The sequence below is a fragment of the Emys orbicularis genome, chromosome 1 (assembly GCF_028017835.1).
Source record: "Emys orbicularis isolate rEmyOrb1 chromosome 1, rEmyOrb1.hap1, whole genome shotgun sequence".
Taxonomy (NCBI): domain Eukaryota; kingdom Metazoa; phylum Chordata; order Testudines; family Emydidae; genus Emys; species Emys orbicularis.
In genome coordinates, this window is record NC_088683.1 from 219111887 (window position 1) to 219138790 (window position 26904).

General features: G+C 37.8%; 1 protein-coding gene across 1 annotated transcript in view; it reads left to right on the forward strand.

Annotated features, from left to right (window-relative positions):
- Positions 1–26904, forward strand: part of DMD (dystrophin) — a 1466768-nt gene that overhangs the window by 842126 nt on the left and 597738 nt on the right. The window contains exons 44-45 of the mRNA XM_065405744.1: positions 18915–19016; positions 24155–24263. Coding sequence (XP_065261816.1) covers positions 18915–19016; positions 24155–24263 — 211 coding nt within the window. The remainder of the gene's footprint in view (positions 1–18914; positions 19017–24154; positions 24264–26904) is intronic.

The window sequence follows — 26904 nt, forward strand, 5'->3', positions numbered from 1 at the left end:
AAAATTATTAACACTATTTTAAAAGCCAATAACATATATTCAGATAATGTTAATTATTTGACTTAACCTCACACCTGCCTTCCCCACAATTAAGCCATCAAATATAAGATTAAGCCTTAATTTGCATTGTATAAATGTATTTATATAGCTCTGAAATGTTGACTTCAGTTTACCTAATGCTTAGACATTGTTGCAATATGTGATATGTGAGATCACCCATAGTTAGAGCCTCCAGACCATTTTATTCTTTTAGCCAGTGCTGCGCTGTGATATTTATTGGTACACCAGGGCTAGAGTCTAGGTGGCCCAGCACCAAATGTTTTAGACTTCTAAACACCTTATCAAAGGAGAAGTGAATTATGTTAATACATTAATAACAGAGAATTGTGCCCTTTATCACAATGATCTGTATACATTTCATTGTGGGTCTTGGCAGCAGGTTACTTACACAAAAGTTTTGTCTTTTTTTTAAAGGGTAAACTTAAAATAAGGTAAATGAAATATATCAGAGGGATAAATCCCAGGGAGGGAGAGGAATTATTTAAACTCAGTACCAATGTGGACACAAGAACAAATGGATATAAACTGGCCATCAGGAAGTTTAGACGTGAAATTAGACGAAGGTTTCTAACCATCAGAGGAGTGAAGTTCTGGAATAGCCTTCCAAGGGGAGCAGTGGAGGCAAAAGACATATCTGGCTTCAAGACTAAGCTTGATAAGTTTATGGAAGGGATGGTATGATGGGATGGCCTAATTTTGGCGATTAATTGATCTTTGACTATTAGCGGTAAATATGCCCAATGGCCTGTGATGGGACACTAGATAGGATGGGATCTGAGTTACTACAGAGAATTCTTGCCTGGGTGTTTGGCTGGTGAGTCTTGTCCACATGATCAGGGTTTAGCTGATCGACATATTTGGGGTCGGGAAGGAATTTTCCTCCACGGCAGATTGGCAGAGGCCCTGGGGGTTTTTCACCTTCCTGTGCAGTGTGGGGCACGGGTCACTTGCGGGAGGATTCTCTGCACCTTGAAATCTTTAAACCACAAGTTGAGTACTTCAGTGGCTCAGACATAGGTCAGGGGTTTGTTACAGGAGTGGGTGGGTGAGATTCTGTGGCCTGCATTGTGCAGGAGATCAGACTAGAAGATCATAGTGGTCCCTTCTGACCTTAAAGTCTATGAGTCTATGAAATATTGTAATAAAATCATGGCCTTTTCCTCAAAGATGCTCTACTCTAGTTTCACAGGGGCCCAGCTCTAACTTCAAAAACTAGCTCTCTTTCTTGGATGAAGTCAACTGAAAAAAGGAAAATATTCTTCACAGTGGCAGATAAATAGTGAAGTTAATCAATTATTCTCTTTAAAGTTTAGCATGCTCTGTAATTAATGCCACAGTCCTGGGAAATAATTCAACACAGCTCCGGCTTTGACTTAGTCATAGAATTGTAGGACTGGAAGGGACCTCAAGTAGTCTTCTTGTCCAGGCCCTGCACTGAAGGCAGGACTAAGTATTATCTAGACCATCCCCTGACAGGTGACAGTCTAACCTGCTCTTAAAAACCTCCAGTGACAGAGATTACACAACCTCCCTGGGCAATTTATTCCAGTGTTTAACATCCCTAACAGTTAGGAAGTTTTCCCTAATGTCCAACCTAAACCTCTCTTGCTGCAATTTAAGCCCATTATTTCTTATCCTATCCACAGAAGTTAACGAGAACAAAATTTCTCCCACCTCCTTGTAACAATCTTTTATGTAGTTGAAAACTGTTATCATGTCCCCCCCTTAGTCCTCTCTTCCCCAGACTTAACAAACCCATTTTTTTCAATCTTTCCTCATAAATCATGTTTTCTAGACCTTTGATCATTTTTGTTGCTCTTCTCTCAACTTTCTCCAATTTGTCCACATCTTTCCTGAAATGTGGTGCCCAGAACTGAACACAGTACTCTAGTTGAGGCTGTATCAGTGTGGAGTAGAGCGGAAGAATTATTTCTCATGTCTTGCTTACAACACTCCTGCCAATACCTTCCACAATGATGTTTGCTTTTTTGCAACGTTACACTGTTGACTCATATTTAGCTTGTGATACAGTATGACAACCACATCCCTTCCAAAGTATTCCTTCCTAGGCAGTCATTTCCCAATTTGTATTTGTGCAATTGATTGTGCCTTCTTAAGTGGAGTGCTTTGCATTTGTCCTTATTGAATGTTATCCTATTTACTTCAGACCCTTTCTCCAGTTTGTCAGGATCATTTTGAATTTTAATCCTATCCTTCAAAGCATTTGCAACCGCTCCCAGCTTGGTATCCTCCACAAACTTTATAAGTGAACTCTCTATGCCATTATCTAAATCATTGATGAAGATATTGAACTGAACCAGACAAGGACCAATCCCTGAAGAACCTCACTTTATTTTCTCTTCCAGCTTGACTGTAAACCACTAATAACTACTCTCTGGGCACGGTTTTCCAACCAGTTATGCACCCACCTTATAGTAGCTCCATCTAGGTGGTATTCCCAAGTTTGTTTATGAGAAGGTCACACGAGACAGTATCAAAAGTCTTCCTAAAGTCAAGATATACCACATCTACCACTTTCCCCCATCCACAAGGCTTATTACCTTATCAAAGAAATCTATGAGGTTGGTTTTATGTGATTTGTTCTTGATAAATCGATGCTGACTGTTACTTATCACCTTATTATCTTATAGGTGCAAATTGATTGCTTAATTATTTGCTCGATTATCTTTCTGGGTACTGAAATTAAGCGGACTGGTCTGTAATTCTCCAGGATGTCCTAATTCCCCTTTTCATAGATTAGCACTATATTTGCCCTTTTCCGGTCCTCTGGAATCTCTCACGTCTTCCGTGACTCTTCAAAGATAATCGCTAATGGCTCAGATATCACCTCAGTCATCTCCTTGAGTATTCTAGGATGTGTTTCATCAGACCCTGGTGACTTGAAGACATCTAACTTAAGTAATTTTTAACTTCTTTCCCTATTTTAACCTCAGATCCTACCTCATTTTCACTGGTGTTCTCTATGTCCAATCACTACTAAACTTTTTAGTGAAAACTGAAACAAAAAAATTGTTTAGCACTTCTGCCATTTCCACAATTTCTGTTATTGTTTCCCCCCTTCATTGAGGAATGAGCCTACCCTTGCTTGGTCTTCCACTTCTTCTAATGTATTTGTAGAATGTTTTCTTTTTACCCTTTGTCTCTAGCTAGTTTAATCTCGCTTTGTGCCTTGGCTTTTCAAATTTTATCCCTATGTGCTTGTGTTGTTTGTTTATAGTCATCCTTTGTAATTTGACCTAGTTTCCACATTTTGTAGGACTCTTTTTTTGAGTTTCAGATCACTGAAACTTAAAAAGCCAGGTTAAGCCAGGTGGTCTCTTGCTATACTTCCTATCTTTCCTACATGGTGGGATAGTTTGCTCTTGTGTCCTTAATAAAGTCTCCTGGAAAAATTGCCAACTCTCTTGAACTGTTTTTCCCCTTAGATTTGCTTCCCGTGGGATCTTACCTATCAACTCCCTGAGTTTGCTAAAGTCTGCCTTCTTGAAATCCATTATCTTTATTGTACTGTTTTCCCTCTTAGCATTCCTTAGAATTATGAACTCTATCATTTCATAATCACTTTCACCCCACCTGCCTTCCACTTTCAAATTCTCAACCAGTTCCTCCCTATTTGTCAAAATGAAATCTAGAACTGCCTCTCCTCTAGTAGCTTTCTCCACCTTCTGAAATAAAAAATTGTCTCCAATACATTCTAAGAACTTGTTGGATAACCTGTGCCCTTCTGTGTTATTTTCCCAACAGATGAATGGGTATTTGAAGTTCCCCATGACCACCAAGTCCTATGCTTTGGATGATTTTGCTAGTTGTGTAAAAAAAGCCTCATCCACCTCTTCTTCCTGGTTAGGTGGTCTGTAGTAGACTCCTACCAAGACACTACTCTTGTTTTTACTCCTTTTATCCTTACCCAGAGACTTTCAACAAGTCTGTCTCCTATTTCCATCTGAACCTCTGCCCAAGTTTTATATATATAGCAACACCTCCTCCCTTTCCCCCCCTGCCTGTCCTTCCTGAGCAACCTGTACCCTTCTATACCAATATTCCAGTCATTATCCCACTAATTCTATGATGCTAACCATGTCAAACTTGTGTTTACTCACTAGCATTTCTAGTTCTTCCTGCTTATTCCCCATACTTCTCACATTAGTAAACATACATCTAAGATACTTATTTGATTTCCCCTCTATGTTCTCTCTTCTCTCTCCCTTATCCCTGCTATAAGAGCCCATGCTCACCCCAGATTCCAATCCTTCTCCCAGGGCTTCATGTTTTTTACTTACCTGTGGGCTTTTGTCTCCTTTCCCCATCAAACCTAGTTTAAAGCCCTCCTCACTAAAGTTAGCCAGTCTGTATCCAATGATGCTCTTTCCCTTCCTCGTGTCTTCTTTCATTGGTAACTGATAATTCATTTAATCAGAATACAGTAGTCAGTAGACTTTGAACCTGCCTGTAGTCAATAAGCACCCGTGACCCAGATTCTAATGGTGCTTTGATTATTCCATATGTTATTTCAGATGGCGCAAGCTAGCACTGTGGGGAATCCAGTAATATCTGATGACAAGTTAAAGGCTGCAAAACATCAGTGACTACTTAAATAAGCCTAATGGATCATATTTGATTCAGTTCCATGCAGAGATTATACAAAATGGCCAACCCGCTATTCTAAACAATCCCAATTCAAGGGATTCATTGTCTTTGCACAGGGAACTGGTGACTTCCTATGTATTCATGTAGCTCATAGTATAGTGGGGCCCCAATTACTTTGGAGCTTTTGGGTGATACCACAGTACCTATATACAAGTTTGGATATAATATTTTCTATATTATGCACTCATCTTTTGTGATGCATTATTTTAACTCCAAATATTTCACTTGTTTTGTCTCTCCTCTAATTCCATATAATTTAAGTCTACCCAATAGTCACTGCAGATACCAAAGTATTAACTACAGTTGAGTCCCAAACCAAAAATTCATAGGGTATCTCTTTAAAATTCATAGGTGATGTTTCATGTGTCTGTTATGGAGCCATTGTATTGTAACTGTGTACCAGACAAATGAAAAAAAAATCAGTACTTTTACTTCTTACACTGGTTTTCAAAGAAAAAAAAAAGAATATAGTTTGAAAGAAAACTTATTTGTCCATGAAAATGTACAGAATAGCAGTTTTATCCTGCAAATAGATTATAGTCAATCTCTTTCCAGTTTGTACGAAAAAATCAGGTAATATTTCTCAAATAAAAAAGGATTTTCCAATGTTGGTAAGAAAAATGTGCTGTCAACAATTCTTTTTACGTTTGTAAAAATCTAATAACTACACCAGCTGTCAGAATGCATGGAATCAAAGACCTTTTAAACAGGATGTGTGTATTATAGAAGCCAAATACCTCTATAGACAAACAGGCTTGAGTCCTAGTATCTTATACAGTACCTTGTTTACTATGAGCCATACCATAACTGGATCTCTATAACCTAAAGCACACAGGTATCCAATATTTGCATAATATACTGCACGTAAACATATCGTTACAACTACACATTAAAGAATAAACATCAGTCAGCCATTCTCAAATGTCTTTCCAAGATTCTTGTTTGACTTGATGTCCTCAACCATAACTGAAGATATCACTAACAGGGAAATGTACTTACAGTAACTCATAGTGACTATAGCTTTCAAATTAGTATTTGTTACAACACAGGACAGGTCATGCCAACGCAATGCCCAAGAGACATCATTGAAGAACTGAATTGTATTGGCTTTTGAAGTGAGATAACTTGTTAGCAACATATTTCACCTTAAAGATATTTTTGAATAAAACAATCTACATACCTTTGCCGGTAGCCATTTCTTGCACAATGAACATCTCAAAAGGCACTGTACAGTGGCTAATGGAACATCTCTCTTGGCACACAAAGATTAGGTTAGCATTGATGTGAACACCTGCATCAGTTGTCAAAAGCAGTAGACCTGTACACTGAGACAGTTAGGTTGATGTTTAACTGCCATTCAGTGTGTATGTGTGTGTGTATATATATATAAATTGGGTAATGTTTTGCAATATGTGATTATAAGGTGAAAACTCTAGCAGTCATGTGGCAGTGGGTTCCGAAATTCATGAATTCATAAGGTGGTAGAAGTAAATTCTGTACAAGTAAAGATGTGCTGAATGGATTGCCTCTGAATATGAGTCTGATAAACTGGAATCTTGCTCGCAACCTAGTAACCAGAAAATGCAAAGTGACTCTTGTCAGGAAAAAGAGAGAGTGAATCAATCTTTCTAACTTTTTTTTAAGTCTTGTGGTTCAGTTAAATACAGTTAGTTTCAATATAGATTAGCTCCTTCAGTGTAATATTGTTAGCAGTAGTATTTCCAACACGAAGAGCACTCGGGTCAGAAAATGTAATGAGACAGTTTACTGCAAGCTACCAACTGGCATTGCACAAAAGTAAACAGCAAATCAATGTGTCACTTCCCCACTCTTCTCAATCAAATTATTACTAAAATACTTAAGCTTTTTTGAGGGAATTGGGAGGTGGAAGTAATTGAAAAAATGTTAAAGCTACTAGAGAATGCCAGTTGGATTATAGGATTCAATACTGATCATGAGTTTCAATACATTACTTGTTGTAAAAAAATGGCTTTCTTCTTCTATTCTCTAGAATATTACAGTTTATTTGGGAGTATTTCTCACAGCTTTTTTAAAAAAAATACTATTTTAACCAGACATGCCAAACCCGTGAAAAAAATGCAGAAATTGGGCTTGTTTTGGCTTAATTGGTTTGAGAGTTGCTTGTACCTTGCTGCTTGTTGCTTCTTTTTTTTTTTGATTGGCTCCTGGCAAGCAGGGGCAAAGGTGGGGGAGAAGAGTCAGGGGTGCACAGCGGGCCCAGCTCAGTCCCAGACTGTATGCCAGGCGGATCTAGTCACATGGAGTGTTGGGGTTCTTAGGGATTGGCTTGTTTTGGCCTTGTTTTGAAATGGGATTCGCTTGATTTTTGGCTTTTTGGGAAAGTCGAGGTGCTTATTTACTGTGTGAAAGTTGGCAACTGTGATTTTAACCTATTTTCAGGGTTTCTCCAGAGAGTTAGTAGGATCCATTTCAGACTCAAACCTTTTATGCTTTTCCTTACAAGTCTATCTAAATTAACTGAATTGCAGGCAGAAAGCTAACGGTTCACCTCAGTGGCCTCCTGTTAAAGGTCAGATGATTTGAAATGAATTAGAGCACATCATCTCTCTTGGCACACAAAGATATTGGTTAGGAAAGAGAATACATTCCCAATCTATATTATCTTTACTTCATAGGCCCACTGGGAAGAGACCCTGGTAATGTGAGTGTAATGGAGCCTTCCTGCCTTGGCTTTAGCCTCCCATGAACCTGTGGAAAACTGTCAGTTGGAATCGAGCCCTGCCTGCCCCTTCTATGGGGTTGGGGATGGTGTTGCTGCTTGCTTGAGCCCTGTCTGCCCCCTGTGCAGGGCTGAGGCTGGCATCGCAGCTCAATCGAGCCCTGTCTGCCCCCGTCATAGCTCAGTGGTTTGAGCATTGGCCTGCTAAACCCAGGGTTGTGAGTTCAATCCTTGAGGAGGCCATTTAGGGAACTGGGGTAAAAATCTGTTTGGTGATTGGTCCTGCTTTGAGCAGGGGGTTGGACTAGATGACCTCCTGAGGTCCCTTCCAACCCTATGATTCTCTTAATAAAAAAAAAAAAAAAAAAGAGCAAGGTTCCTACCTCCTCCCCCCGCTAGCTCCCTGGCACGTCCGTCCACACCCCACGTTTTTGGCAAAAGTGGGCATTTGCCATATTTGCTCTTGCCAGCTGATCACCAGTGCAGATTTTTAACTGCAACCTTAACATTGCACTAATGCCATTTGTTTTCACATTTAACACCATATTTCAACTGCTACTTGTTCTCTGAAATGTTCTCTCCTGTGAGATCTGTTGGCTTGGCTTTCAAATGTGCTGAGCATCTGCAGCTCCCATTGGTGGGTGCTCAGCACTAGTGAAAATATGGCCACATATTTCTTTCTAAATCTCTAATTCTTAAAAATAACTCCTTTGGGGGTTTTTCCTAGATAAGCTTTGAATGACAGTAGAAAAGCTGTCAACCTTTGTCAATCACTCCACTATATATTTGACAACATGCAGTCAAAGAATGAGAGAATAGTATAACAGTGGTCTAGCAAACCTAATTGTAGATAAATAAAAGAACACTCACCCAGCATGAGAGAATGAGGAAAAAGCTGACTGAACAGTGTTTTGTTTTTTCCATCTATCACCCTTCATCTGTCGGTGGTTGCTTGACAACATATGCCCAGAGAAGTCAGGCTTTAACTCATTATAGATTCCATTTCATTTTGTTAGCACCTGTTTTAGTAAGCAGTTTGTATTATGTAAGGGAGATGACATAGGTCATGTGCTTAAAAAGGATATAAGGAACACGTTTCTTTTTAATGTGTTGTACCCCAAAGTTTTCACTTTTTACTTGTGGAAGGAAAGTAGCAATGCAATATTGCAATGTACCTGGTGGTGGTGTTGAATGTGCCTGTCAGTGTCAAAATAGTTGGATGATTCCTCTTATTAAACTAAATGGCATTTAGGATCTGATTGAGGCAAAAGGTCCAAATGTGAAAGCTATTCTGATGACAAAAGATCATTTGATTGATTGCTCATGCCATGTTTTCAGTGTTGTAACATCATCACATACGCAACTTCATTATTAAGTATTTAAGGAAACATCAATATAATCAGATCATAGAATTAAACGTAGATATTCTGTTCAAGTTTGTTTGTTCATCCTTTCTGTCACCATCTGACTCTCTTTAGAGATAACTATTTTTATACGTATCATTCTCTGAAAAATATCGGATCGATATGACAGGATTTGACCTTTAGAACTCTAACTTGATGAGGTCCAAGCTAAGTTTCTCCCTTTGGGGTACCTGGGCAGTAGATGTCAGTTGAGGTGCTTGACCTAGTGGCTACCTGTACCTATAGCAGCCAGGTATAAATTGGAGTGGGCTGCTGGCAGGGCATACTCAGTGAGGGATCCTTGGCTTTGGAATTGCCTTTCTTTGTCCACCAGAGATTAGGTTTTGCAGTCTTCAGGATGTGCTGCAAGACCCATTTGTATTTCTAGGCATTCCTCAGAGGAGAGAGGGGCTATTTGAGGGAAGACTACTTGGCTGACATGAAGGGAATGGGTTTTTCTAGGAAATCATTGGAAGTTTGAAACGTCAAGAATAACATCTTGTTCTCGTAATGATAAGTGGTGGGGATAAGGCTGGGTTTGTTTGTTTTGTTGTGTTTATCTGGGGAAGTACAGTAGTTAGGGGGTATGTCTCTCTTTGGCTTCTCAGTTTTATTAATAATGGATAATTGAATGACATTTAGAGCACTGGATTAATGCTTTATAAATAGAAGTAAAGAAATAGGGGTGAATTACAGATGGCACAGGGCAATCTGACAGTATGCAAGCACCCTGGGTGAAATCCTGGCCCCATTGACTTCAGTGGAGCCAGGATTTCACCCCACACACCTTATTATTTTTACACTTTCTCCCGCTCTTGGGTCTGTGCTCTCTTCCATGCTGCACTCTGTGCTTGTAATATCCTTTTATTCTTGCATAAGCAAGTTCACCCTCTTCTCTCTCATATCTGTCTTCAAAACACAATTTTGTGAAGGCTATTTATATCAATCTTCCTCCTGATGATATTGATGTTATTTAATAAATAATACATTACCTGCTCTGCTAGGTAATGTATTCTGCCTTCATCACTTGGTGGCTCAATGTGTATTAGGTATTTTCTGTTATAACCCTTCAATGTGCAGATCCTGCAAAGGAATCCAGGTGGGACCTGTATGGAGTCCCCTTGGGGTTACAAGCTTCAGCTCTAATTGGTAATGTGTTGCAGCAGGAAATGTGCCTCCTTTCTGTTTTGTATAGAGAACACTGAATAATAGCCAGCTCATAACTAAGTAAAAATAAGAATGTATTAACATGCTTATTGAATGTTTAGTGATAGTGTAGGGAATTCTCACACCTGCTACAAAGTTTCATATTTAATTTCCAAGTACAGACAGTATTTCATTAAGACTTCAAGAAGCAGGACGGAGTAGAGGACTCTTGCAAGGTAAACTGGTCTTGAATAGGAGAGCTTACATATAAGACGTCAAAATGTGCAATAAAAATATGGTTTTCAAGGCTATGAGAACTTTTTCTGAACCATTTAAGTATTTACTGTGATTACTCTTGAAAGCTGGATGCTGTTTAGTGACAAGCCTTCCCCATCTTGGTTAACTTTTTTGATAATTAGCTTTCTTTTTACTTCACATACTGAGAAGTCTTAAAATGAAGAAGACTCTATAGGAAGTAAAACTCATGATATTTTCAGTAGCGAATTGCCCTCATTTCTGATGACAGATTTGGCCTTGGGAGCAAATATGTAGCTGATTTCATCTGCATGGACTCTCCAATTATTTTAGACAGATAGTGAGAACCCAGTTCTGAACTCAAAAGCAAGCATGCAGAATGTATGCTCCCTATACAGAACGAAGCAGTAGAGGGCTAGAGTAATGGATATCTAGGATTTCATTGCCATTTCTCACTACTTGGGCATTGAGGGCCCCCCAGCACTCAGAGGTAGCTTTCTCAATCAATAACGAAAATAAAGGTTGAGTTCTTCGTGCCATTTGGCTTCTTATGATGACCTGGAGAGTCTCACACGCAGGCTCTTCGCATCAGGAAGGGTGGTGGCTATACTGTAAGAGAGTTGAAAGAAATGATGACTGTTCATGGAACCACCATTTTTGTTGGTTTCAGGAACACCTTTAGAGTTATTTAATGTAGGTTTTCATTAACAATATTTTATAAGGAAACATTGTCACTTTTATATATAGATTTTATACGTAAGTGTTATTTATTTTATTCTCTATAGCTTGAAACTTCTATTTGCAAGCCTGAAATTAAATATCCCCTTGCCTTTAATTTTCACCTTGTTTCCATTTGACATTTGAGAGCTCTTGCCCATCAGCGTTGAGTGTCTTCACCAGACGTGCTGCACAGCACTGTACATGTAGACATATAAGTTCTGGAACTAGGGGTGCTGGGGGTGCTGCTGCACCCCCTGGCTTGAAGTGGTTTCCATTATATACAGGGTTTATAGTTTGGTTCAGTGGCTTTCAGCACCCACACTATACAAATTGTTCCAGCGCCCCTGTGTAGACCCGCCCTTAGTGTTTGTGTCTCATGTCTTCCATTCTTTTCTTCCACGTAGTACAGCATGCTTTATATTTCATTTACTTCTGCTTTACTATATGTAATGGAAATAGGAATTTGTTTGAAATTTTCCAGAGCTCAATCAATGTATATCACTGCTGTTTTTGTTTATTTTAATTCTTCTTTGTGGAAGTGGTAGCTTTTAAAAATCAGAATAAAAAGCCTTCCTAGTAATAACAATATGAGGGGGGGAAAAGATGTAAAATACAAAGAACATTCCTTGTCATCTTACATAAATTTGAAGATGTTATAAGTGAAAATTTGGGCCTAAGTTAGCTGACAGTGTCCCTTTAACTTACCAATTAAGTAAAAACTAAACACATAAAAGAACATGCAGCTGATAACATTGGATATTATTGATTCTCTTGGCAACATCGGCCATCTCTTAAAGTAATATATACACAAATTATGGGGGACAAGTTGCATAAATATATCTTCATAATGCTCTCTCAAGTGATTTATTATAGACACATGTTATTCAAGAAACACTTTTCTGAAAATAGTATATCAAGAAAAATCAACAAAACAGTGTAGGGACAGTAATATAGTTTAAAAATTTTTCTTTTACCTACTTTCAAAGTTCATCATTCTCCAGGCAATAAATGTCTAAAGGTAATTAATTCCATTAATAAGTTTGGGAGGAGGAGCAAGCTTTGTACATGAATGTGAACATTAAAAGGACATCAAAAGAAAAGGGACAACAAACCCGGAGTCAGGCAGTGTTATATAAATAAATACATGCTTTTAAATTCAGCTGAATAAAACAACATGATTTTGTCACTTTTGTCCAGGGAGAGACTGGGAACTGGACATTTTCTGTCATTTATTCCACTCCTTTTCTTAGCCAAAGCATTATTTTGAGATTAGTGGGATATCCATTTAAGTAAAGATATTCTTAAAAAAGAAGAAGCTTCTATGGGGTTCTGTGGATTCTTTGATGTATTTGGTAGTCATTATTAAATAGCTTATCCCAATCTGCCTTATGTCCTGAAATATCAGACCTTTTCCTCAGATTTAACCAAATCCTAGCATTGCACCCTTGTGAGACACAATAGCAAAAGAAGCCTGATTTGTAAAACGAATAAGCTCATTTAGCCTCAGGGGTATTTACAACAGAATGAAGTGGAAATTATTTATACTGGTCCATCATTTTGGTATTTGAAGTAGAAATTTCTCAAAAAATCCTTGAAGTATTTATATTTAGTTCAAATGCCACATGGATGTTAAATATATGTATAATATATACTTGTGCTAAGTTCAACTACTCCTCTGAGGTGTTAGTGGGATCATTCCACACATTTGCAAGTGCTTTAATCAATTAAAAACGGCTATATATTTTTTTATTCAATATGTAGAACAGAACAATCTGGCAGATAGGCTGAGCATTGCATCATGCTAATTATGGCTATGTTTTAAATTGTCTGCTTCCATTCAAGAATGGTCTCCTTCTGCCTGATCTAAGGGAAACACAACAATGTTAGCATAAATAGATATTTGCTACCAAAAGAGCTTAGCTTCATGATGTTTCATTAAGAATAAGTAATGCAATCCGAGTTATCAGGAAGAGATCTTTATTGAACATGCAGTCTTATATGCTGAGAAAGGCCTGTGTTTGTCTGTAGTAGCCTGGTCTTTAGGATATGTCTATACTGCAATTAAAAACCCACAGCTGGCCCGTGCCAGCTGACTCAGCCTTGTGGGGGCATGGGCTGTGAGGCTTTTCAATTGTAGTGTAGACGTGTGCATAGGCGCCGACTTCCCCTCTGCCCAGTGGGTGCTCGACCCACCTTACCCCTGGCCCGCCTCTTTCCACCCCTGCACTGCCCTCACCCCACCCCCATTCCACCCCTTCCCCAAAGTCCCCACCCCATCCTGCCTTTTCCTACCCCAGCCCCACCCCCTTCCTGCAGGGTGGGAGGATCCCAGAGCTTGGGCTGCAGCCTGAGCCGGAATGTCTACACCTCAATTAAAAAGCCTCTTAGCCCAAGCCCAAGTGTGCTATCACAGGACAGCTGTGGGTGTTTAATTTCAGTGTAGACATGTCTACATTCCTGAACTCCAGATGTCTCATTGCACTAGATCTCTACTGAAACCTGATCCTCTTTCTACAGTTCCAATCATCACACTACATTTTAGATTCTTCCATCCAGTAGATCATCAATTAATATTACTAGATTCGTCATTTTTACTATAGTAGCCCCGTTTTGCTATGTGCTGGACAGACACTTAATAAAAGCTGGTTTCTTCCATGAAAAATTTACAATCCAGGGCAATTTGGGATTACAAAAGATAGTCAATACAAAATTAAACTTGTGATAACCAGTGAGCTTCAGTTTTAAGCCACCTCTATAACAATATCTTTCCTAGCTATGAATGTTTGACAGACCACAATACTATTTCATGTCTAATTAAATAAAGCCTCCTGTCTTCACATCAAAATATACTTTGTGGTCTGAGTCTGAAAATCTTGTCAAAGTCTTTTAGAAAATGAAGCCCTCTAATTTACTCCATAGTCCCAAATTTGATAGGTTTGTTTATCAAATGTCAGTGTCTGTCAAGCACAGTAAAGTAGTGAATATTTCTAATTAAGATCTTCTAGCTGCTGTTTCCCCTTGAAGAAAGCTTTTCTCTCTTTTTTTTTTAAATGAGTCTCAGCTGCCATCCCATTAAAAGGAAACTACTTTTTTTCCTTGAAAGAATGACTGACTGGAACCTACTGTACTAGCTTTCAAAATTGTATTTCTTTTATTTTAAAGTTATAACTCGCTTTTCATTTTAACGTTGCACCTCACTTTTAAAACACGGCTTTAACCATGGTTTGCCTCTCGAAGTGTATGTGTACATAATTTCCACACTGACTTCTCTACACTGGTAATTTCATCCAAAATGTAATCCACTTTTGTTAGCATTGGTTGAGTTTCATTGCTGTAGTATAAACAAGACTATGTTAGCTCTGGAACTTTTACCACCATGTTCATTCAGTCAGCAAGTTGAACTGGCATGGTGCTAGAAATGCTAGAAGTTAATGGAGTCTTTTCTACGCTTGGGCTGCCATAGACTCATAGAAGTGACCCTCATGATCATCTAGTCTGACCTCCTGCACATTGCAGGCCAAAGAACCTCACCCGCCCACTCCTGAAATAGACCCCTAATCTCTGGCTGAGTTACTGAAGTCCTCAAATTATGCTTTAAAGTGAAGTTACAGAGAATTCACCATTTACACTAGTTTAAACCTGCAAGTGACCCCATGCTGCAGAGGAAGGTGAAACCCCCCCAGAGTCTCTGCCAATCTGACCTGATGGAAAATTCCTTCCTGACCCCAAATATGGAAATCAGTTAGACCTTGAGCATGTGGGAAAGACCCACCTGCCAGACACCTGGGAAAGAATTCTCTGTAGTAACTCAGAGCCCTCCCCATCTAGTGTCCCATTTCCAGCAGTTGGGGATTTTTGCTGCTGGCAGCTGCCGATGGGCCACATGCCATTGTAGGCAGTCCCATCATACATCCCTTCCATAAACTTATCAAGGTCAGTCTTGAAGCCAGTTAGGTTTTATGACCCCATTTGCTCCACTTGGAAGGCTGTTGCTGAATCAGTTTTAACAACAGTGATAATTTTTGGATAAAGTTCCATGGAATAGACGTAGTCTATGTTTGTTCTGTTGTTTTTTACATGTTTGAGAGAGCAGGATTTCTATTCACCAGACATATTTTAACCTGACCTATCTGTTTGATAGCCTTAACTGGCAAATCCTACAACTAGACCAACAACACAGTTACAGGTCCCTTTAACAGGCAGCTCACAAGATTCCCTAATGTGAAATTCCAGTGGAATCACCTACATTTTAGATGGTGAAATATGTTGTGTTGAATGAACTGGAAAACACTGCATCTGTCCCATAGCATGTCTGACAATAAACACAAAGTGGATGTGGTGGAACTTTCAGGACTATATACAGTATATGTACTTGCAACAGCACTATCTAAAAGTTATGGCTTTCCTATCCTCTAAATGCCCAGCTTTGCCCTTGGAGGGCAGCCTGGACAATTCCCATTAACTTCAATAGTAGCATGGAGTATACATCCAAGGGCAAACTTTGGCCCTATTTCTGATTTTAGTTTAAGTTATGGGTTTAAATTATATACCGACAAGATGGTAACTGCTATCTTCATTTTGCTGTGAATTGACTAGTGGAGTCTAGGTCAGAGTTGCTACTTTTTCTTCTCCTTGGGGGACTGAATGATAAAATAGAATCCTGGATGCACATTTAAGACTGTCTACTTACATTAATTTAGTGCCACCTGTCAGACAGACCTGAACAATGCTTGAATGCTTGTTCGTTGACAGACAGAAGCTATCAAAGGTTTATTTCTTTCAAGCAAGGAAAAATTCAAGGAAAACTTTTCTTGAAAATATTTCATGAACATCAAGATTTTTTTTTTAAATGTTTTCATCTGGCATTTGTAACCACTTAATTCATATGACATTTTTGGCTTATGATGTTTGTACTATGTAGCAGATCAAAAAATAAACTGGAGGTTCAGCACAAATGTAAGACTGTGTGAAACTTTTGAATATCAGCCCAAAGAAGCACAAAGCATTGAGGACATCATTAAGGGCTTTTTTCTTTGACAGTGTGGACAAGAAAAGAATTCATACAGAAAACAAAACTGGAATTATGCATCATGCTGCATTTAATACACATTTGAACAATGGAACTTAGATTTATCTCAAGATAATTGACTTTGAGATATTAGACTTAAGAATATACACTGAAAAATACTTCCAAAAGACTGTTAAAACAAAAGAAATTGGTAATTTAACTTCTAAGTATGTTACATTTTGATTACCCGGCTATGGAAAATTTTAACGGTTCCCTATTAGGCAACTATATATTCCCTATATATTCTTTCCATTTTTTATGTAATGCAAAATATATGTTACTCACCAACATGTGACAATAACAAATATTTTCTTTAAAAATTATATATGTGGTGTGTGAATATGTGGCTACAACTTGTAGTCTTTTTATGCTAAGGCCTATTGAAGCCTTTTTTGCTGCAGAATTTGGAGTGCCATTTTCTACCATTTATAAAATCTTCGTTAAGTCACTTTTAAATTCTATCTTTACCTCCACTTTAAAAATGAATATATAAAAGATTAGACTATGGTGTCGCAAAAAGGAAAACAAATCTAACTCTGATAGAGAACTTGAACTAAAGGTGAAGGAAATAAGTAAGAGAAGGAACAATGGCAGAAGGCAAAAGTAAATCTGCAGTGATTATAGTGCTCAAAAGTAAGACTCCTTATTGAATCATAGAAATGTAAGACTGGAAGGGATATCAGTAGGTCATCTAGTCCAGTTCCCTGCACCCATGGCAGGACTATTATTTAGACTATCCCTGACAGGTGTTTGTCTAACCTGCTCTTAAAAATCTCCAATGATGGAGATTCCACAATCTCCCGAGGCAATTTATTCCAGTGCTTAACCACCCTGACAGTTAAGAAGTTTTTCCTAATGTGCCCTTGCTGCAATTTAAGCCCATTGCTTCTTGTCCTATCCTCAGAGGTTAAGGAGAACAATTTTTCTCCCACCTCCTTGTAACAACCTTCTATATACTTGACGACTGTTATGTTCCCTGTTTTCTTTTCTCCAGACTAAACAAACCCTTTTTTTTTCAATCTTCCCTCATAGCTCATGTTTTCTAGACCTTTAATCATTTTTGTTGCTCTCCTGTGGACTTTCTCCAATTTGTCCACATCTTTCCTGAAATGTGATGGCCAGAACTAGACACAATACTCAAGTTCAGGCCTAATCAGCGCGAGTAGAACAAAAGAATTACTTCTTGTGCCCTGCTTACAACACTCTTCTTAATGCATCCCAGAATGATGTTCACTTTTTTGCAACAGTGTTACACTATTGATTTATATTTAGCTTGTGATCTACTATCACCCCCAGATCCCTTTCCGCAGTACTCCTTCCTAGGCAGTCATTTCCTATTTTGTATGTTTGCAACTGTTTGTTCCTTCCTGAGTATTTTGCATTTGTCCTTATTGCATTTCATCCTATTTGCTTCGGACCATTCTTCATCTGGAATGGAGATGGAATCAGAGTAACAGGAATCAGTGAAATGCAAACATACTTAAAATGTCCCTGCAAGAAATTTGATAGCTTTTAACAGTCTTTATTTTGGACTGTTAAACAACATAAGGAAATATAAGTAAGAGAAGGCAATGGACTTTTGGACATCCATCAAGGGTAACTTTACTGTACTGTTCAGAATGTTTTGCATGTAGATTTTCAGGCAAGAATTGTGGATAACTTTTCTATTGATAGTTGGAAACTGAGAAGTGAAATGGTTCTTTGTTGTGGTTTAGAATGACATTGATTTGAACAAGAGAAATGCAGAGCACGGGGGGGGAAAGTAGCATTTTTCAGATTTTCATCAATGAAATGATGTGCTTCAGCCCTCAGACTGAAGCTATTGGGATACAATTTTGTGTCCTGTCAAACTAATGGTAACTCAGATTGCAGGTAGAAAATAAAGATTGAGAGTCGGTGCACAGCTAGTAGGATTGTGTGAAGGAAATAGCTCATTTGAAAAGCTGCTAGGTTCAGATGAAACTATAAAATGGAGAAAAAACGAAGAACTTATTCAGATTCCTCAGATAATATTGCAGTGTTGTGTTACATTCATTATCCTTTTAAAATAGTAACCATAATATTAATAATAATAATCAAAAATGCATTCCTCAGAACAGGATACATGGTATGATCCTTCTTTCCCCTTTTTTGTGCAGATGATTTTTTTTTTCTAAATTAGCGACATGCAGTTCCCCCTGTTGCATGACTTTGAAATTGGCTGTTATACAGTACCAGCCTGGGGTGTAAGTGTCTCTGGGTTGGATGTTTTCAAAACTTGAATGGGAAGTTTCAAGGAGATTTAAAAAAAATGCAAGAGGAAAAGTTTTGCTAATTCAGTCAGTGTCATTCTTCCTTCTCAATAATAATAAATGTCTTAGCATGGCTTTAGTAGTTACTGTGCTGCTAGTGTGTAGTTTGTAACATTGGTTTGGACTCCTCAAGGTGAAAGTTTCATTATAAAGTATTATTAGTGTTGTCTTAGTTACCCAACAGCATTCAACTTGGTCACATGAATAAGATGTCCACTACCACATGGGCAAGATGATCTCTACTGCACTAACTTCTAATATCAGTTTCTTTTTTTTAAATATAAAATAAGGCAACAAGACTGAGTTGTTCAAATTAGATTTCAAATGCCTGTTCTTTCTAGTGTGAATTTGTGCTGGTTTCTGTAATTCTATTTTATTGAGACCTTCATGGATGAAGGGACATATCGCTATTTATTTTACTACTTTTATTCTATCCTATTCCTGTTTTATTTTTCAGTGACCCTCTTTGTCCCGACACCATCCACAAACAGAAACTAATCTACTGGGGTGTGTACAGCCTCCTATGGAGCTTTAAGACTTTGTGGTTTTATTCTTGAAAGTAAAGCTAATTTCACACTATTTCACCCCCTCCCCTCCCCCAGGAAACTGAAGCAGCAGTTCAAGCTAAACAGCCGGATGTGGAAGGGGTTTTGTCTAAAGGGCATCATTTATATAAGGAAAAACCAGCCACTCATCCAGTAAAGGTAATGAAGCAACTTTTAGTAATATCCATTACCACATAATGGGTTCTGTTTCCCCTGTTGTACGCTTGTCCTTGATGTCATTTATTTAAAATCAGTGGAAGAACTTGGAAAATAATATTGGCTCTGTTATGCAACAGCACAGGCAGAAATAATGTTATGCTTACAGCCAGAATTATCTATGCACTGTGATGCTAAGTATTCCTTTCTGCATTGGTGTTCACCCACCTAGTCAAAAAAGTAGTTCACCTTAAAAACATAACACTACAGTATGTGCTTACCTCACCATTAACATAAGACTATTCTATTCCAAATGAGGCTTACAGACCTCCTGTGGAAAAAGTTCTTTTATTTTTTGTAGAGGGAAGCGAGAGGCAGGCCAGAGAGGGTCCCGTCTTCTAGATTTTTCCTACAGTAAGGGGAGGAGGAGGAGGCCAACTCAAACAACTCCTCTTCTACTGGCCTCTGGCAAAGCATGGCAGAATTGCCTTTGAAATATAATGTGTTTTGTTCTTGTTTGGAGGAGAGGGTATTTTGTTAGGAAAGGCTGACTGCTGTCTTGTGGGAGCTCATTCTCAAATCGCTTTTCCCAGTATAGGTATCAGATTAAAGATTATATCAATAGGGTACTGAGGCAATAGGATAATTGTCTCTACCTACTGGATAGAGCAGGCCACCAGCATCCTCCCCATTACAGTCTAGCTATCTTTGGATTGGAAGATCGATGGGGGATGGAAGCCACCACTCAAACATCACTGTCAAACATAGCCATAAAGCACAATCTTGTGACACAAGCTATTCCATGTCTGTTGTATTACTTATATTTTTGTATCTGACAACAAATTATCAGTGGATGCTATGATTAAATGTTCTTAAGAGCATCTAACAGTGTCTTATTGATCAGTCCAAATTTCTACTGCAATTGCCTCTTGCGATAGGAAGACTCATTCTTGTATTTAAAGCTTCTTCAAAACAGCACAGGTCAATAATGTTATTATACCAAAACTGTTTGTCCTTGCAAACAAAGTTATTGTGACTTATATTCTCTGTAAGGTCACATACTTCCTTTTTTGTTCTGCAGCTTGTGCTTAGTTCCTGTGAAATGTATTTGCAGTTTATTTTTCTACCATTTTATAAAATCTTTGTTAAGTCACTTTTAAATTCTATTCTTTACCTCCACTTTAAAAATGAATATATTTTTATTTAATAATATTTTTGTTCCTGTTTTTTTTCTTTTTCTCCAAAGAAACCTTTGAGAACTGCTTTCTTTGTTGGTATTCCAGCTTTTATTAAAAAGATCAATATTCTTTAATAGTTAAATTGGAAACCTTTAGAAAATACCCAAAAAGGTGAATTCAAGGTGATTTTAAGCTAGTGCCCTGATGAAAGTGTGCAGCCACAAAGCTTTAGACTGTGTTATTCGGTTTTCTTGGCTTCAGAGGGGAGCTATTATTATTGGGAATAGGCACATGTCACCTGTGCACGGAGTGGATGATGGAACAAAGGTCTCGCTGTGATCATTGCATTTACACATTTAGTCTGACTGCAGTTATAATCTTAGAAGACCTTATGCCACATCTTAATAAGTAAGGTGTGAGCACCAATAGCAATAGACTACAAATGTGTGCTGCTGTAGATTTTAGTCTGCGTTAGTTTGTGAAACAAATATTTGGTATGTCCAAGAAGCATGCTTAGTCTATCCATTTTGTTTAGAGATGGCCAAACTGATTCCAGTAGTAGAATTCCTAGAGATATTTTTTAATGGAATGAAATTACTGTATTAGATGTGGTGAATGCCAGGTGCTATTGTGTAATTCAAAACAATATTGTCTCTTAAGCAGTAATTTTGAGGATGACATTATACAATGTGCCTGTGCGGAATACTTGCAAGTTAATAACTATTTGTGGAGTGTAGGGAATTTCACTTCTGATCCCCCTCTAATTGCATTTCACTTTTTTCATTACACTGCCATTCAGTTAATTGACCAACCTGTGAAGTTAATTTCTGTCTCAGTGACTATCTAGTATACAGTGAGTAATAGAAATGTGAACATACAATGTCAGAATGTGAAATTGCTTTTTTGATGTAGTTTTCCTAGGCTTTCACCCGTTTATATTGAGTGCCTCTTTGTGGTGGTTCTTACTGAGTAAATTCCAGTACCAATCACCGTTTGTAAGTCCCAAGAAAGTCTTTATAGCTAATGCAACAATTCCTTTCTCTGCAGCAAAGGTGCAGTTGAAATTATAATAACTTTATATCTCTTGCTTTAGATTAAATCCCCCCCCCCCCCCAATAGCTATGTTAAAAGAACATTATTAAGGTTACAAAATAAGGCACTGAAAAGTTAGAAAATGTGATAATTCAGGTTGCCTGTGCTGCCTTAATTTGTCCCTCTAGTGCATATGCATTATGATACGGCCTTTAATTGAATGACAACGTACTAATTTTTCCAAAGAGCCCCCTACTTCATTTTGGGATGTCAAAAAACATACCCCGTGCCTTTTTCAAGTCTTTGCTCCAAAGATTGGGAAGCACTAGAGCATTTCACATTCTGACATTGTATGTTCACATTTTTTAACATGAGCAAAACAACATACTTCCAATTTATTGGAACCATTTTGGCTGAAATTTTCCCAAACAGTTCAGCCTGAGGTAGACACCTGATGTGGAGAATCTCAGCTCAAGTGGTTAATATTTGGCAAAGTTATAAGCAACTGAAAAGAGAGTCTTCTAATGTCAGGCAACTTTAATAATAGGTGGTACTGCCAAGCACATCTGTAATAAGTTAGGACTAAAGCTACTTTTTGAAATATAAATATTTTTGTTAAATATCAATGCACTTAAAGTGTAAATAGGATTAATATTAACATGTGGCATTCTGGTTTGGACAGGCATGGCAGAGGGTACGCCACCCCTATGTTTGATGCGATTCACATGTGCCTCGCCCCTCATTTAAGTTAAATGAGTCTGAAATTTTACAGGATTTTTTTCAGCTGAAAAATAATTTGATCAAGATATCTGCATTACATTTCTCGCTCATCTAAACCACAGTGGAAGTGGAGAATTGTATGGCATGAATTGCCCAAGAATAGGAAGCATAATCTCTCTTATATCCTGTTTGAAATGCATATAAAAGGTTATCCCTATGGTGTAGTGAAACTAACACAATAGAGTAGCTAAATACTGAAAAGTAAGTGACCTTTCCCATCATTTTGTTTTGTCAATTTCAAAAGCTGCAACCCAGTTGCTTCACACCTACTTCAAGCTTTGTATATCTAAAAGGGCTTTCTTTCCCAATTTATTATTTTCGATATAATAATAAAAAAGATAAATCCCTACATTGCTTTCTACATTTGGCTGAAAGTTTATTCCCCCCCTCCCCCGCCCCCAACCACTGACACAAAATAATTGCTGAAGGCAAGAGGGCCATCATTTCATCAGATAAGAGTTGCAAAATGACAGCATCATTAGTCATTTTCAGTTACAGTCAGTCACAGCCAGGGATGTTTTATTCTTCCAGTTGTTTTTTATTTTTTTAACTACCTAGATTAAACCTCACTTAAACCTACTTACCTTTTCAAACAAACACTGTTGCCAGAATCAGTGTTTGTATATTACCAAGGAATCTTCATAAATTCTTTAATGTCTAACTGCCTTCAAAATGACAGTCTAATGAATGTAGATTTGATCATTTAGATAGACAAGAATTTTTAAATGGAAAAGATAGGCTGTCAGTCCCAGATGAGCTATTCTTTGATAAGATGGACAATGGAAATCTCCTATTGCCACAGTGCTTGTCTCTTTTCTTTTGCATGAATTCATGATAATAGAGCATTATATATAAACTGCAATGCTTATAAGGATCATGCTTTAGGTGTCCTCAAACAAGGACTGAATTCTGATTTAGTAAGTGTGACCATCTGCTGGGGTTCCCAGGATTGTGAGTTACTGTGCTACCCCTCTCAGCCTCAATAATTGAGAGTTTTGTTGCTGCTAAGTTATGTTTCAGCTCCCTAACACACCAGCTTGTTTTTTCTTCCAGCAAACTCTTCCAGAGTCTGCCATTCCCCACCTTGCCTAGCAAGTGAACCCCAACTCCGGAGTACCTCAGATACCTCTCTGTTATATATATACCTCTCTCTGCAGTATCTAGCCTTCTCAGTGAACACTCGCAGAAGTTAAGTTTGCTGCTCCCTTAAAAAGACAATACCCAGCAGCTTAGTACCTTAACTGGGGTTAACAAGCACACTGTTTTAATCAAAGCAGTGAATTGGTTTATAGTTAAAGTAAAACAAATTTATTAAACAAGAAGCAATAGGTTTAAGTAATACCAAATATAAGGAATAACAATAGAAAGGGTTATAAGCAAACAAAAGTAAAAATATGCTTTGAAGACTAAAACCTGATCTAACAAACTAGAGTTTCTTGTTCAAATAAGTGTTTCTCTCCAAATCCCTTTTCCAGCATGACTAACCAGACTTTCTGGCCAGGACCCTTCACAAAATTCAAATATGCCCTCTTTCTTAGTTTTTGACTTACAGTCACAATCTAGCCCTCAGTGCTCAACCTTGTGCGCACAGAACATAATATTATGCTACTTTAAAACACTCGTAAGACCCTTTAGTATATGTGTAATGTTAGAACAAGTCATGGTATCACATATTATGAAGGTCTTATTGGCTTTTGTTTGGGATGACCTAAATAACTTGCTTGTGGCTTCATTAGCAAAATGATGACCATCCCAAATTCCTGCAAATAAAACTTGATAAAACACACAAGTACGTATTACATACGTACATGTAACAAAAATGAAATTGGTCTGTCCTCTTCAAGAAGGTTAAGGAGCTATTTTTCCTTTCTCACCCTTGTCCGGGTATGATAAGTTATTGTCCCTCCTGTTAATACAAAATAGTTCCTGTTTCTAGATTTGTGGTGTTGGGCAGCTCCACAATATGAAAAAAAACTGTGTACATGCAATTATGCCTGAACATGAAATATAAGCAAACATGCTGTAGGAAAGGACCTCTCACTCTTTTAAAGTAACAGTGCTGCAGACATCTTGTGTTCCTTCATGTAGCAAATGCTACCTCTTTTAAAAAATATTTACCAAATGAATAATATGCATACTTTCCTGTTCTAGAGAAAATTAGAAGACTTGAGTGCTGACTGGACAGCAGTAAACCATTTAATTCAAGCACTAAAGGGAAAGCCAGCTTCAGGAGCACCTGGACTTATCCCTTCTGGTTTCCGTAAGTGTTTCAGTATTGATACATTTTAAATGGGCTTACAAATGCAAATAAAAAAGTAGAAATATGTTGTGAAAATTAAGGCTGAGATTTTTAAAGCTGACCCCAAGGGATTTGGACACTAGCAGTGTGGTATAAAACAAGAGACATGCTGGTTTTGAGTTTGGTTCATTTTTCACAGTTTTGTTTTTATATTGTATAATGTGTCCCAGCTGCTAAGCTAACAAAGCCTGGCTTACCGTTGGCTTTTTAAAATCTTACTCTTTACAAGCATTCTAGGAATTAGGGTGACTTTGGAAATTTCCATTTCATTGTCCTGGAAATGCTTTTAATGCTTTCAGTGTCATAGGCTGGTAAAGAGGAGCATGCAGTGATGGGAGGGATTCATGGTGCAGTCAGAAGAAGGAAGATCTGAATTATCTACATGTTTTGTTTTTGTTTTATTTATTTTCTAAGTATTTTCTTTACACTAGCCTTTTTTTGTGGATAATGTGTATCAAAAGCAGATAGTAGAGAAACCCATGACCTCTAGCAGTAGCCATGATTCTCTAGCATACTAAAGCAGAAAAGCCTGATGTGCAGGAAAGTAAACAACTCCATCTTCTAAAGAGAACAAAAAACATCCACTTGATTTTTCAGGATTGAAACTAGTAAGATCAAGAGACAGTCCTGGCTCCACCAGAACATGGTCATTGGTACATCAGTTAAAACAATGCAGACATCTCTTTCATGACACTTAGAAACTTACTAATTCAGAATTGTCACTTAGTTCAGTCACGGCTCTGGTGACAAACTTTCCAATTTCATTATAAGAAGTAAACACCACTAATGGTTTAAAAATGACTCTATGACACAAGGAAAGTGCCTTACATTGATTCTGTAGTGAGCTGTGAGGCAAGCCAGAGAATCTCATTTAATGACACCGCAGAACTGAATATGTTGTGTAAGCATTTTTTTCCCATGCTGGGCCACTAAACTTGATGTGTCAGGTTTTGCATTCAGCTGGTTTTATCAGATTCATTTATTTTATGAGTTGTAAATTTGTTGTTACAATGGTAATGGAAAGAACAAGAAAAGAAAGAGGAGATGTCACAGAAGTACAGATCCCTACACTAACTCATTATCTTTAACCTCAGAATTGCAAAATTATGTATGTTCCTTACTTGCAGATGTATAATGTGAATTACCAGCACTACTCAGTTTAAGGAGATGAAAACATAAATGCATAAAATGAAGGTATTGGGGTTTTATAAAGGATTGGGCAAGAACTAAGACTGAATTTCTTTCCAGTGCCAATAGCACTTATTTGAGATTATTTATTGTAATGCCACCATTTTAACTGTAATATCAGTTTTAGCTGTCATTTGCCTATTCCACATGAAAATTCAGGTGATGGGATTCAGTTAGCTGTTTGTGCTAGTCCTTTGAATTCACAAAGAAAACCCGGGTGAAGCCCATCCTAAAGGTGCTGTTTTTGGCAAAGACAGAAAATGGCACATGTTCACAAAACTTCTTGTTCTGTACGTACTTCTGAAAGTTTTTGAGAATAAAAGCCATGTTTCTCATGTACTATATTATTACAACTAATAAACTCTCTACATTTCTATTTAAATCCAGCCTGCAGTCAGTTTCAAAACCCTGTGCTTAAGAGGGCTCTAAGTTGATCAAGAACTGCACTGTACTTTTATCCAGCATAATGGTACAGCTGCTCAGTAACTGCAGCCAGCTATTTTGGTTCCATCCTCACAGACTGCCTGCCTTCTGACCTCCTTTTACTTCTTAGTACTTCTCTTACTCTGTATCTACGTTTATGAAGAAACTGTATTTTAAGACTATATTAAAATATGATTCTGAATAAATTGGGCAAAACTGTTAGAACCATATTTAAAACACCTTACTTTAGATACTACCTGTGCTACAATTTTTACTGTGCTGGGCTCATCCGCACTGGCTCTTTAAGCAAAATTAGATTCCAATTTATCAAAACTCTGTTTAAACCCAATTTTCAAACACTGTACTCTTGCATGTGTAGTTGGGTAAACATATATATTTTGAAGCTAGTGTCCCTCCTTATGATCTTCCTGTATATTGCATACTAATAATTAAAAAAATCTGCAAAATGTTTTGATAGTTCCATACAGTTTCAACTAGCATAAAACATGAAGCATGATATCCTAGCCCTGTTGAGGTCAATGGGAGTTTGCTATTGAATTAGTGGATCCAGGATTTCACACTATATCTTCAGGTGAAACAAAGAAAAACTTACATATGAAAACTGACCTCCAGAGGAAAAAAAAACAAAGAATATATTCACTGTTGCACAGATTGTTAACCACTACTGTACGAAGAGGCCTTAGTCACCCAGAAAACTAGATGAACCATAAAAGTGGAGCCCAGAATTAAGGATGGCACTCCATTGTGGTTTGAAAAAGACTCTGTGAAGCAGTGGCAATTCTTCTTGTTGATTATTATATTCTGTAGAGACTTGTGTGACAGCCAGAATATAATGTTGTTCACATCTACATGTCAGATCAGAGAACAAAAAAAATAAATAGCTGGCCTTGCTCCATGTCAAGTGTCACTCTGTCTAGTCTACTTACAGTGCTTTTGCCAGGGGGCCCTTAGTAAACATACCATCTTGTGT